General features: G+C 35.1%; 1 protein-coding gene across 4 annotated transcripts in view; it reads right to left on the bottom strand.

Annotated features, from left to right (window-relative positions):
- The window catches only part of LOC117231202 (hemicentin-1), a 427,506-nt gene that overhangs the window by 103,222 nt on the left and 310,963 nt on the right, over nucleotides 1–13,321 (bottom strand). For all 4 annotated transcript variants that reach the window (XR_004492917.1, XM_033489394.1, XM_033489393.1 and 1 more), the window contains exon 3: nucleotides 7,433–7,587. Coding sequence is in view for 3 of the 4 variants with exons in the window: in XM_033489394.1 (XP_033345285.1) it covers nucleotides 7,433–7,587 (155 nt within the window). In the remaining variant the exon portion in view is untranslated. The remainder of the gene's footprint in view (nucleotides 1–7,432; nucleotides 7,588–13,321) is intronic.

Raw genomic sequence — 13,321 nt, 5'->3', positions numbered from 1 at the left:
TCTGCAACGTTATACTTCCATATCTGTGGACGATTCTATTTGTTTAAGACAAAGCCCAGATTTCGTTACTGCGAAAACGACGATGTACCCAATAAAAAACGAGAATTTACGTTATGATACGATAAATTAATTCAGAGAACCATTACATCTTCATGGAACTACTCTCGCGCAATTTTACTATTAAGTTGTCCAACAAGTTTCTTTCGTTTCATAAGGTGATAATAGATGAACAACAATTCCTGTTTTATATTATTTTATTGAATTACGTATGATCCATTTCGTTATATTTCTATTATTATGTTCGTGCATAATTCAATAAACTGATATAAAACAACAAAACATTGTGCGTCTATTATTTCCTTATAAAACGAAAGAAACTTTTCTAATAGGTTCTATACAAAACAAATAATTTGACCAAATAATTCTTTCATATTCGATATATATAATCTTAACAGAGATAATCTAGGGAAAATCGATTTGAGTCGATAGAAATGGTTTGAGCAGGGGAATCCTTTAGAATCGCTTTTAATAATACGAGGGGTAATCGGAGGGGGGTCAGATCGATGTATTTGGGGTCCGAATTAGAAGGAGCAAGCGAGGGTGTCCAATCAGAAGTGCTGGCGAGTCGATAGAAACCCAATGACCTAGAGAGAGATAGAGAGCGAGAGAGAGAGAACTGCCTGAAATCCCATAATTTCCAGCAGCTAGAAGATCTAATTGGATTGGCCGCGAGACAAGTGGTCCTTCATATAATTTAAATAGAGGTCGATTGCCGCTCCTTTGCGCGGTTCGCGATCGTAACAGCTTTCCATCCGATAAATTGCTCTCTGAAATACGCGCGACGAATAGCGTCAACAACCAACGAAATGGCTGTTACAATTACTTCGCGCGAATTATGTAGCTTAATCATAATATCGGTTCATCGGTGATACTACTGTATGATTTTTGAATTGAATTTGTGCCGATTCCAACGAGTATTCAAAAAGATTTCAACGCCTGGACGATCATATGGGCGAAAAAGATGTAGAATGGTTCATGAAAATATTTGAACATTTATCGTGGAAAATTTTAATGTCAATATTGTATGTGTTATACAAAACATTTTGGAGTTTCATTGACGCTGTAATGAGACACGATTGTCGTCGCGATTATATTTATCAAAATTGAAACTAATTCGAAGATATACAGGGTGGTTGGTAACTGGTGGTACAAGCGGAAAGGGGGTGATTCGATCTACGATCTACAGTGAGATCCGTTATAACGAGACGTGATAAAGTGCACGCGTACCGAACGAAAATTCAAAGTCGATTTTCTCGAAAACAAAGCCTCGAACGAAAAATTTGTATTCTATATTTTCGACTTCTTTTTTCGCGTAGAATCACCCCCTTTCCGCTTGTACCACCAGTTACCAACCACCCTGTATATAGAAATTACAAGGCATTTATTGCAAACATAATTCTAGTAAAAATTATGCTGTCTTCGTTTTAGATATATCAATATCAGATTTAAAAACAAATTACGATAGACAAATTATGAACGGATTAGTTATTCTTGTTTCTTGTCAACGAGATCTTTTTCATCGTATCTTCATTATATTTATTCGAGTCATGAAAAGGTGAAAGCTGACAGCAGGTGAAAGAATCGCGGCGCGTATGCACCGAATGAGTTTCAAGTTTTCAAATTTCATTTCGGTCGTCGGAATCGCGCGCTTTCTTCGTCTATGCGTTTGCACGGTGGGAGTTATAGAAAACTTTCGGACAGGCATTAGGTCGATGTGAAAGTTTTGCCATACGTTTTCACCTAGCTTGCACATACATGCACCGGAAAGTCCTCGAAAAATAAAATCGAACTCGATTTCCCATCTTGTCATCTTCGTCTTTTTTTTAATTTTTTTCTCTTCTTAGAATATCGAAATTCTAGGGGTAGAAATATTTATTTACACTGCGTATTCATATCGAATTGAAGGAAAAATCTGAAAATCAATATAATTATATCGATATAAATATTAAACGTCTTGCTTTTATGTTCGTTTATTGTAAATATGTTTGCATCGAAATTAATCTTGTCAATATAGGCGAGTTTCTTTTACAATTTTTATTAAAATTCCTTTCTTCCTTAAATGATGCTAACGAAGAAAGGATTTTTGCAAATTTAGCAAGTTCTTATAGAAAATAAGCGAAAATAATTCTAAAATTTGGAAATTGCAAGCATCCTAGAACTAGATCACGATATGCAGTTTGTTCTACGTAATTAAGACAAAGTTATATCTTCAATACGGACAGAATCGTTTATTTTCTTTTCTTTTCGTTTCTTCACTACATCTCGGTTAAAATCAAAGTCTAAAATTCTAATTAAAACGACACTTTAATCACAGAGAAATTTTAATCCGTTTTTTAAACCTTCGGTGTATTTACTAGAAATATACTACCTCTATTTCCGGGACTTCTTGAACTTTAAATAAATAATCTTCTAACATCGTGTTTACTCGTTGCCAGTTGCAACATCATGCTTATTCGTAATTTCATTTCTACCATAAAAAATTATTTTAGTATGTCCTCTTGAAAAAGAGGATTCTGTCGGAAAATCCAACCATTAATTATAAATATAATGATTATGTCATTTCTTCTGTTTTATCGAATTGGATTACGCGAGACTTACATTTCTATTATCTTGAAATCTCTAATCTCAAAGAGAAATTTATGCTTTTGCAACTACACAATGTAAATAGTAACAGAAATACTCTAACGAAATATGTTAATACGATAAAGAAATACGGAAGAAATACAAAAGATTACGCAAGAATTACATTTTAATTAGCACTCTAATAAAAGCAATTCTTTTTCGCATGAAATAATGGCCCTCTTTTGTTATTTCATGCCCGTGTGTTTTCGACGCGTATAAATACACGAGAGGCAGTGGCAAAAGGCAACGTGTCGTTTTAAAAAAAGAAATGAGAACTGCGATCGCCCGCAGCCAGGTTTCTTCCCCGACAAGGACAACGAGTGATACTCCGACATGAAGCACGTAAGAAAGAAGAAGCAATGTTTAATTTCGCCCCTTAACCGTGTCACTCAGCCGAAAAATTGTGCTGAGATCGAGCCTTCTCCCTCGGTCGCATTTGCTACCCTCGTGTGTGTGCTATTTCCAGTTGTTGCCTCGAGCCAAGTAAGAAACTTTTGCATTTTGGTCTTAATTTTTTCCTGTTCAAGGTGTTACTTCCAAGATTTAAGATTTATTTTAACGTTAAAATGCAATAATCTAAGTTCTACAGGTACAGAATATATTATTTTATTTTATTATATACATATATGTTATGTACATATATGTATAATAATATAAACTGTGATTTTCTTCAACATTTAAAATCGTATTTCATTCACTTTTCATTTTACTTCGGATCTTTCCATTATCTTTATTTTGTAACGTATTAGGTCGTCCAGATGCACAACATTTTCCGTTTTATATTATTTTATCGAATTACGTATGATCCATTTTGTTCTATCAAAATGAAGATCACAACGTTCGACGAATTAGGTTTCATGTTTGTATAAAGATGCGTCGTTGTAAAAGACGTGTCTGTAAAGAAAGACAACCTAATACTAAGAAATAAATACAAAATTTTAAACGTGTTGTGGAATTCAAGCTTCAAAAATATCGAAGGAAAAACTCAACCACGTTTACGCGATTTTTTTTTTAATCTTCGACTAACATATTTGGAAACTCAGTTAGCTATATTTTTCTTCGCAGCTGACTTTCAATAAACGAGTACATGCGCGTAGTACTCGGTTTCTATCTGCTACCGAACCAACTCACGTTACGATTAAACACTGTTATTTTCTTAATTTGTGGCGAAAACAGGATACGCGCGATACCACGGTTTATAGACACACCCGAACCTTTTAATGTTTCGACCTACATAGCGTACATATTCCCAATAAAGATTCTACACTGCCATCAGAATTCCATAATTGCGAGTTTGAAAAATACAGCTGCTTATGAATTAGTTTGTAAGTTAGTATTTTTTTTTTTTTCGTCGTTTCATACGTATCGTTTGGTGCGATCAATTTTTCATCGGAAGTGCATACTCCACCAATTTTAAAATTCGGCGACAAAATATTAATCCCGTGTCAAAGTATTTACTTTTAATTTTCGACATGCTGCTGCACGAAAAATTCTGTTTTTTAGCGGATCGCAATAAAAATGAAACGATGGATGAAAATTATTTCTGGCGATCTTGAATTTGTTTAAAATTGACAATAAAGAACGAATTTGTCAACTGATTGACAAAAAAATAATTTCGCGTCACAATATTTCGTTTTTCATGTACTTCGCCTGTATAAAGATTCTTTGTTATCTCGATTGCGACGAAAATGAAATGTCCGAGGAAAATTATTTCTACCAACGCTGAATTTTTGACATGACGGGAGTCGTGTCAATGTAAAAAGAAATTCGCGTCGAACGCCATCGATCCCATCGAATAAATAAAACGTACGTTTATAATCGATATAACGTAAAAGAAATACGAAGATTCGCAAAAGAGTAAAACGCGATGTTAAACGAAAATTGTCTATCCCCGTGCTGGTCGATATTTTACGATATTTCGAAAACGACGAACACCGCGGGATCTTGGCCGTTAATTGTGTCGTTAGCCATAATAATTTATAACAACGGGCAAACGTGAAACGTATCATTAGTGCGGATGACGAGGCTCGGCTGAAAAGCGTTTGTTCTCACCTAAAATAATGTTGCCCATGGAAATGAGACACGGACACAACGATGCGATATTTTACGTGGCAAACCCGACCTCGGCACAAGTGTGCAATTTGCAACTTTTAATAGCAACGTCGTTCTAATTGTTTTTATTTGGTCGCATTCATTGTCGAGCTTCGGACCTTCGACCGTCTGAAACGTTGCTCGTTTTGTCGCGTTCTTTAAACCTCAACCCATCCACCTCGACTCTCCTTTGTACTTTCTTCTCGACTGTAACGCGATTGAAAATTTTAGATTGAAAGGAAACCACGTGCCAGGCCTTCCTCAACTTCCGCCCTAAAAATGTCGCCTTTGATCCATTCAAACGCGTCGCATTGCACGTACATTTCTACATTTGCTTTAAAACTAGAGTCGTGTAATCTATATAGTTAGGAATATTTAAATGTGACAAAAATATTTTATTTTAATTCCGACAATGTTTCGAGTATAGTCTGTCGAAGTAATAGGACGAAGTAGTATAGCGAAGCAAAAATGTACACAACGTACGTAATATCTAAAAATATGCGTATAAAATATTTAAATTATAATACTCCTTATAATATTTAATAAGTAAAACAATTTTCTATCCAAGTTCCAATTATTCATTATTAACGTGCAATTGACATGTTTTTCAGAATTTTCTATAAATACATAAAAATCCACGATTTATTCGTAATGTTCAGCTTTCGTCATAGATAATTTTCGACTTTCCACCATCAGATAAATCTTTGTACGTAAAATCATCAAACGTCCAGAAAGTCACACAAACGTAATACGTGTGATGCTTTTGAAAGCAAAGCCGCACGGTTCGGTCTATCCTCGAAAGATTTACAATTCGGAAAGTTGCACTTACGCGAGCAGAGAATTCTGAGAAAGGCTGGGAACGTGGGAAAACATGAATCCTGCGCGACATTTCGGCTTCCGCGTTACAACTTCCGACCATTCGCGAGTTTCGCTTCGCGACACGCTGGTTAATTACAATAAACCTTCAATGGATGAACAGATTCGCCACGGTTGCACGAGTTCAGAACAAGTCTCGCGTTATTAGCACGGTCTGACTGTAATCAGACGACATTAAGAATCCACGTTAAGTTGGCGGCGGACTTACCGCGAAAATTTTTCCTGATGTTTCAAACTGCGGATAGTTTCGGCCTCGGAATATTCTTTAACAAACGCAACGTAAGAACCACGATGCCAACTTTCGTAATTCGAGCGATTCTTCGAAACTGCACCTTAAACATCGCATTGTACGGACGTATAAGGTGCAAGTAAAGGTACAGTTATCGGACTTGTTTGAGGAATTCTTCAAGTTTCTTATTAAGTATTATATTATCGGAGATGTCCACTTTAGGCAATTTCTCAGAATTATTTCTCTGGCTTGGAAAATGTTATTCTCAAAAATATTATGTAACGCCTTCTCTAACGGAAAATAAATTATACGCGCGTATCTTCATGCGCGACGTTTTCAGATATCAACCTGAGATTTTGGTTGCAGATTTTCTTCCTTTACTTTTCGGACAAAGGTGTCTTCAACCAAGCGTCGATCTTTCCCTACGAAAAATCGATTCTATCACAAAGATCTCGACTTTGTCCGAAAATATTAAAAAAAAAGAGAGAAAAATAGGCAAAGTGAATGTTTTAGAATATCATTTACTGATTTCCAATATCACGGTTCGTATTTAAATCAATAGCACCTGGACTTTCATGTAATTCGGACACTTTTAAACGGCAAATTACGAGTGTCCGTTCAAATACACATATTTATCGCGGTTTAAGTTTGTTTCGCCGGTGACACCGTCGAGCGGTATCTCGGTTTCCAGCTAAAATTTCAAAGTAATTGGCATCCCTTTCATGTTCGTAAATTCAACCGCACTTTAATAGTATGACATGTTGCGTGTGTCAAGATAACCGGTTCAGTGGTTTAGTCGCTACCACTTCGGATTAGTACTGCGGCTTTCTCGTTTGTCGAATTACTGGGATTACCCAGATTACACGGATCGTACAAGTACGATACGTCTAATACGAGTTATTCCACGCATATCTTACTACTAGGGGATCGTCGACGTTTAATCGATTAATTAAATTATACGCCACCTCTGGCTCGTGCACCGTGAAAAGCATCCCTTCCGTAGGCTCCTCTATCTCGTAATCGTCCCCTACCCTCTTTTCGAGTTCATAGTTTGTTCAGTCGATTATACAGCAAATAATCACGACTCGATCATTTACTAATACTAAGTCCATTAAATTGAATAGTAAATTACCTAAACTAAACGCGAGTTTAAAACTTCAGCATATAAATGTTTATGAAGTCTGGTCTCTTTGCAGTGGAAAGTTAAACTCTACTAGCGGTTGAACTCTCGACAAGGAAGCGGAGCAAAGAGAAAGACCTGAATAAATAGCGATGATAAATTTCCTTTTGGTGTTTCCCTCTTATACGTCTTATTCCGCGGTACCTCTGGATTTTTCTTTTTATTTACGTTATTTATAGAAGATGGTCTTAATTCGTTGCTGTACATTTCGTTTCGACGAGTTTGAGACAAGATACGGTGTGTCAAAGATGTTCAAAAATTTGAAGAATTTTAGAATGACGAATCTCAATCGTTGGATACTAGAGAAGTCTGGAAAATTCAGTGGCTTTCTTATTTCTCTATACTATCTGAAACAATATCGTTAGAAAACTTACCGGTGACGTTAAGTATGATATGCTGGACATTATTGCACTTTCGATTCACTGCCAGATATGTAGCTTCGCACTTATAGAGACCTTCGTCCTCCAATTTAACGTCCGGAATCTTCAAGAAAGTCTTCGACGAATTTGTCGTGTATTCTATATCCGACCTAAAACACGTGAAAGGTAGGAAAAATTATTTCATGCATTCATGACAAAATTGAAAGTGCAAAATTGTACGAAATACGTGTGATAAGTGAAGATATAAAGAATACTTGAAGCGAGTTGTTATTTTCTCCGGTGAAATAAATTTTTACGTAAGCTCTATTTTCTTAGTTACCTTGATAATATGAAATTGCACGAAACAAACGTAATCTAGTAATATTAATGATACTCCGATATCGCGAGCAGAACATACACAATTCATCGTAGAATCATCGTGTTAAAAATGATATTTCTAAATATAGCGTATGTTACATAGAAACTGAGTCAAGAGGATTATCAATCATCCAAATCGGATAGAATAATGACAACAATATTCTTATTTGCAAACATATTCTAATGCGGTTCACTGTCATTCATATGACACATTTGCAATCCCATTAGCATGCGCTAATGAATGGAACAATGAAACGGATCAACCTGCACGCTATGCCGTTAAATCGATACCGCTTTACTTACGCCAGTAAGGAAACAATGGGATTAGGATGTATACCATACAATCGCATATTCTATTTGCCCGATACGATTGCAGTGGCGCATCCATCATTGTCGATAGAACCGATACAATACGCCTGACAGATCGTCAAAATCATTCAACTTCGTTACGATTCGAACAAATAATCTTTCGGCAAATCAATCATTTATTGAGAGAGAAATATGCGATTGACACGGATGACTAGTTGCAGTGAAAACAAAATTTTCATACGGTTAATACAGCAACTACGGAGAATTTATACAGAAAATGAAACAATATTTCTATCTGACAATTTTTTATTACAGATATTTTTTAGTTCGTACAAATAAAGGTATTGAGTTTCTTTTTCAGAACGTATCTTGTTAAATAAACGGTGCAGAGTAACGGTGTAGAGTAACGACAATGGTGACTAACGAACACACTATTGGAAAAGGAAAATTCTAACATTTATGGAGTCGGTTCTTTCTTGATCTCCATTCCAGATACTCTAAATATTCTACATCTTCTAAGAAGATATTTCACGGCCCTCATTCTGCTTCTTTCAAATGAGAAAATTGCAAGACTCTCTTCTATGTTAATTAACGTCTGTATCGTTTGCGATACACATTTTTAAATTTTCGCGTTATTTGTTCACGTTCATAGACAAACTTTAAAATCTAAAAATATAATTATCGAAAGAATCGAATACCTAAACACGCAATAACTACGATTTATCGAAGAAATTAGATACAGAAGAAAAAAAGAAGAGATAATGCAACAGTTCATTGCATTCGTCCATCAAACTATCCAGACAAGCAATTGTTTAATCTTCTCCAATAGCTCTTACGATCGTTCTCAGCTCGCTACTCAACCCTTGTTGCAGTTTCGCTTCGTTAGCCAGAATGCTTAGAAGTTGTAGCCACGGCGTACACCCCGCGAGCGACGCAATATCCGAATACCAGCGATAATTGTTATTAACTAGTGCGTTTGTTCATTAATGCAATGCACTTCTGTTGATTGCTGGCGCAATGATACACGCACCAGCTGTACAAATACGCTCAACTGCATGTAAAACGGCCCTCCGACCGTCCTCTCCCCTGTGTAATCTATTTATTGTTACTAGTATAGTTACGTTGGCAGATTCGTGCAGTCGCACGACGTCGTTTGACATCGGATTGCTGCACGGAGTTCGACCTGTTCCGTTATTGCGGAAGGTGATTCCAAACTGGAATTATTGCTCTCATGAAAACAGATTCAGTTAATGAATCTTCTGCGCATCAAGATGGAAAATATTACAGGATGGAAGGATGGCTTTCGACATACTTTTCTTTCTCACTTTTTACGAAAAAACAAGTTTTTGGTTACAAATTTACGTTCATTTTTCTATTCTTGTATTTGTATTCAATTTTTATTGTCGTTTAATTAATTTGTAATTAATCAATTTTAATGTAAAGATAGGTGACTGACGTCGTGACTGTGTTGTTTTTTCCCCTTTTTCCATTTTTTTTTGTTTTTGAGAAATGAATTAAAATATATATAATATAGAAGGTACGTACTAACAACTCGTTTGAAATCATTTTTAGCTGTACTCCTACATGGAATCTTCCGCTAGTTGTGTTAATATTTTTAACTAGTTTGCAATGGACCAATTCCTACGTAAAATTAATGCCGTAGACATTAATGATAATTTCTTGTAACTTTGATAAGGTTTCCTACGTTAATAGAATTTCAAGTCGACTTAGTTGTAAAAATCTTTGGATCTATGAAACATTTTCATAGTATTGCATTTAAAAACACCTACAGTTCAAATTGATTTCTGTTATCGCTATGTATATTCGTTTGTGCTATGCAACTAATATGTAGGATCACTAATTGCTATTAATTTGCAATTGGTATGTCGAATAATTGATTGTCATTAATTTACAATTGATATATTGCATAATTAATTATCATTAATTTACAGTTAATAATATCTTGAATATTATATTAGCAAGGATGAGATGAAATCTTTATTGAAATATCAAACTACGGCGGTTGTAAATACCATTAAATTCTTCGTTGAGAAAGTTCGACCAAAAAATTGTGCTTCGTCGAAAAAGCTTCCGCTTTTCGTTTTACGTTTACGCGAACTTTCTTAGAACGCACGGAATTTTTTAAACTCGTCAAAAGAAGCTTCGTTTTGCAAAGGAACTCGAAGGAACTTTCTGCCCCGTGTTTGGACGAATCGCGACCTTTCATTAAAGTTTTCACGACATTCTGTCGCGTCTTCGTTCGAGGAAGCTTCGCTTCTCTTTGATCTTTACTCGTCCTCGATAACTAAGTTTTATTACTCGGCGTCGCATTATATTTCTTACATTGCTGCTAAAATATTTGAGCAATGGAGTCGCATAGAAAATTTTGTCTATTATCCCCCAAATTATATTAAACAACACCTTAAATAACGAACATTTTTATTGATGCTTATAAAAAGCAATGCATCCTTAGAATAGTCAAAGTATTAGATTTGAAAGTAAAGAAATTAAATTTCAATCAGTAAAGTAAACAATTCATTGGATTAATATCGTAATTTGACGAACTATGTTATTTCATTATATTCGTAATATAATTTTAACCAAGAATATTCCACTTGGAGAAGCATGTGAGATATAATATCTGAATAAAATAGAAAAAAAGAAAAGAATATATGGAATATATCTTTCTAATAAACAAGAAATCAGTACAACATTTTTCACTACAATTCAAGAAACATTTACATTTCGCAAAATGTCAAGTTAAAGAAATATACGGTAAAAAAATATCTAATCCCAAACTACTATCACCACACGATACAAATAGTAACAGAAATACTATAACGAACTAAGACACTCTAATACCATAAAGAAATACCGATATGTCAATTTTTTTTATAAAGAATTAAGTATAATTTTCTGAAAGATCATACACCGATTAATACATTGTACAGAACATGTTATTGATAAAGATATCCCTAATACCAGATCTGTGTCATATTTCACACCTAACGTAACGCAAACCTCTAAACATAACTTTCGCATAATTTTCACAATGATTAAGAACTAGAACACAGTATTTTCCTTGATCTCCATGTAACACGCCAGTGAAACTAGATAATTGCTCCTATTTAAAGCGTTTCGAGCGAAACCGTACAATAAAACCATTCGCAAAGTACAATTACCAACGAGAAGAAAAAACCGGCGCGTTTTGCACGAAAACACAGGTCTCGATCGTCGAAATGAGCCGTCATCGGGTCGAGTTAGTTCGCTCAAATAAATTTTAAATCCGTCCCGTGGCCATCACCCAATACGTTCTAAATCGAAATGCACGTTTTCCATTACGCTCCCGTTCGAGATTTTCCGCTTCATCCAATCCTCTTTGCCGCGCAAAATCGGGCCGTACTAGCGCGTCTACTTGTGCGCTTAAGCACGGTTCCGTAATCAGAAGGAATTGGAATTTCGTGCGTGTGATCGGTGATCAAGTATCGATCGCATTTCGGACGCTCGTTGATCTTCGCTGGGAAGAATGTATTACGTCACAGGTGAATTAAGCGAATGGAACCGTTGTAACTGGCGCTTGAGAGAAGAGAAAAATAAATCGATCCGCTTCTATTACGTTTTACGTCTATGAAATTTTTTATTCCGTTCTATCGTTCGCGTTGTATGGAAAATTGTATCGTTCACCTTCGTTTTGGAAGAAGCGAATATTTATGGAATATAGAATATCGTGAAAATATTCTATTATTTTTTTATTATATTCTATTCTGATTATTATAATCTTCTTCTTTCGTTTCGAAGGGTAAAGAGGAGAAATCGAGGAATCTTGTCTTTCCTGATTATCAAATTACAATGATTTATAATATTCCAAATGTCTGTGTAAGGTAGTGTTAAAGATTTGACGCTGAAAGCAGGGGATGTCTACTGTGTATTGGAACAGAACACGGATAAAAGCGATGAATATTTTATTAATTATTCTTTTTTATGACGACCAAGTACGCTTCAGTCTACGAACGATACACTTGAATTCATCGAACGTTGTTCTTTTTACAGTGAAGTAAAATTTAGTAGACTTAAAACTTTGCTTTCTAAGCAAATGAACAGGAATTATGTATCAACGTTCCTAATGATTTTAAATAATTAATTAACAATTTTAACGAATAAAGTTATGGTTATACAATATCAATATACTACGTTAAATCTGCAATGTACTTCGTTATTAATATTTTAAACTTGTTCATATAACGTAGCTGGAATCGCAAATATAATTGACCTGAAGCATAATTATAAAATTAATTAACTCGAACGGGAAGCTAAAAGAGAAATGTCTATATATTGACAGAAAATCAATGCTTCATATTCAATTTTTGATTCTGATATAACATTAAAACTTCAAAAAAAAAAGAGTAAAGATCTGCTGCAGATATCCTATATACAAAGGAGCTACCTATAACTGAATGTGAAACAATAATGAACAACATTCCTGCATACTCACACCAATGTACAGAAACATAAAATTAATTTCGATATCTGTGGATATTTGAAACTCTGAAATAATCTTTCGCGTTACACTGGCGTATAAAATGTTGTCTTTTAAAAAGTATTTATTTACTAAACAAACTCATCGAGATTCAATCATGTATATAAAATGCTTAAATATTCGTGACACAAATACGAAAAGACCTTCAATACCAAGAACATCGTAGCCATAAAGGATCAAAATACTAATTCAATTAAGAGAATTATATCAATTATAACATGGAATCAATAGATACAAACAGATCTTATACACGAAGATACAAGATTAATATAATTGCTAATTATGGACACAGTTAAGATTAACCCATTAGCGGTAGGAACGTGTAGAGGGACCAAGCATTAATCATGCATTCCATTTGTCAGATGGTCTGTCCTAGAGATTGACGTACGAATCGCCACGAGCGTTCCGTCAAATCCTTTGACCTCCCGATGACCAATATCACACCATTCAGCCGCAATATGTTTCTAACGTGCACCATCGATTGTGTCAAAACGTTCGCGTTCAAAATACGCCCACCGTATTCGCTGTCCAACCCTCGCGTCCACTCTATGAAATTCGAGCTAATAAATTTCTCCGGCTATCGGTAGCAAGATTAAATTTACAAAGGTGAACTCGAAATACGTTTGGTATTTGCGAATTATCCGATTCATCCGACTAATCGATTACGTCTAAAAATTTTG

The sequence above is a fragment of the Bombus vosnesenskii genome, unplaced genomic scaffold (genome assembly GCF_011952255.1).
Source record: "Bombus vosnesenskii isolate JDL3184/JDL3185 unplaced genomic scaffold, Bvos_JDL3184-5_v1.1 scf7180000013272, whole genome shotgun sequence".
Taxonomy (NCBI): Eukaryota; Metazoa; Arthropoda; class Insecta; order Hymenoptera; family Apidae; genus Bombus; species Bombus vosnesenskii.
This window is presented reverse-complemented; position numbering and strand designations above follow the sequence as displayed.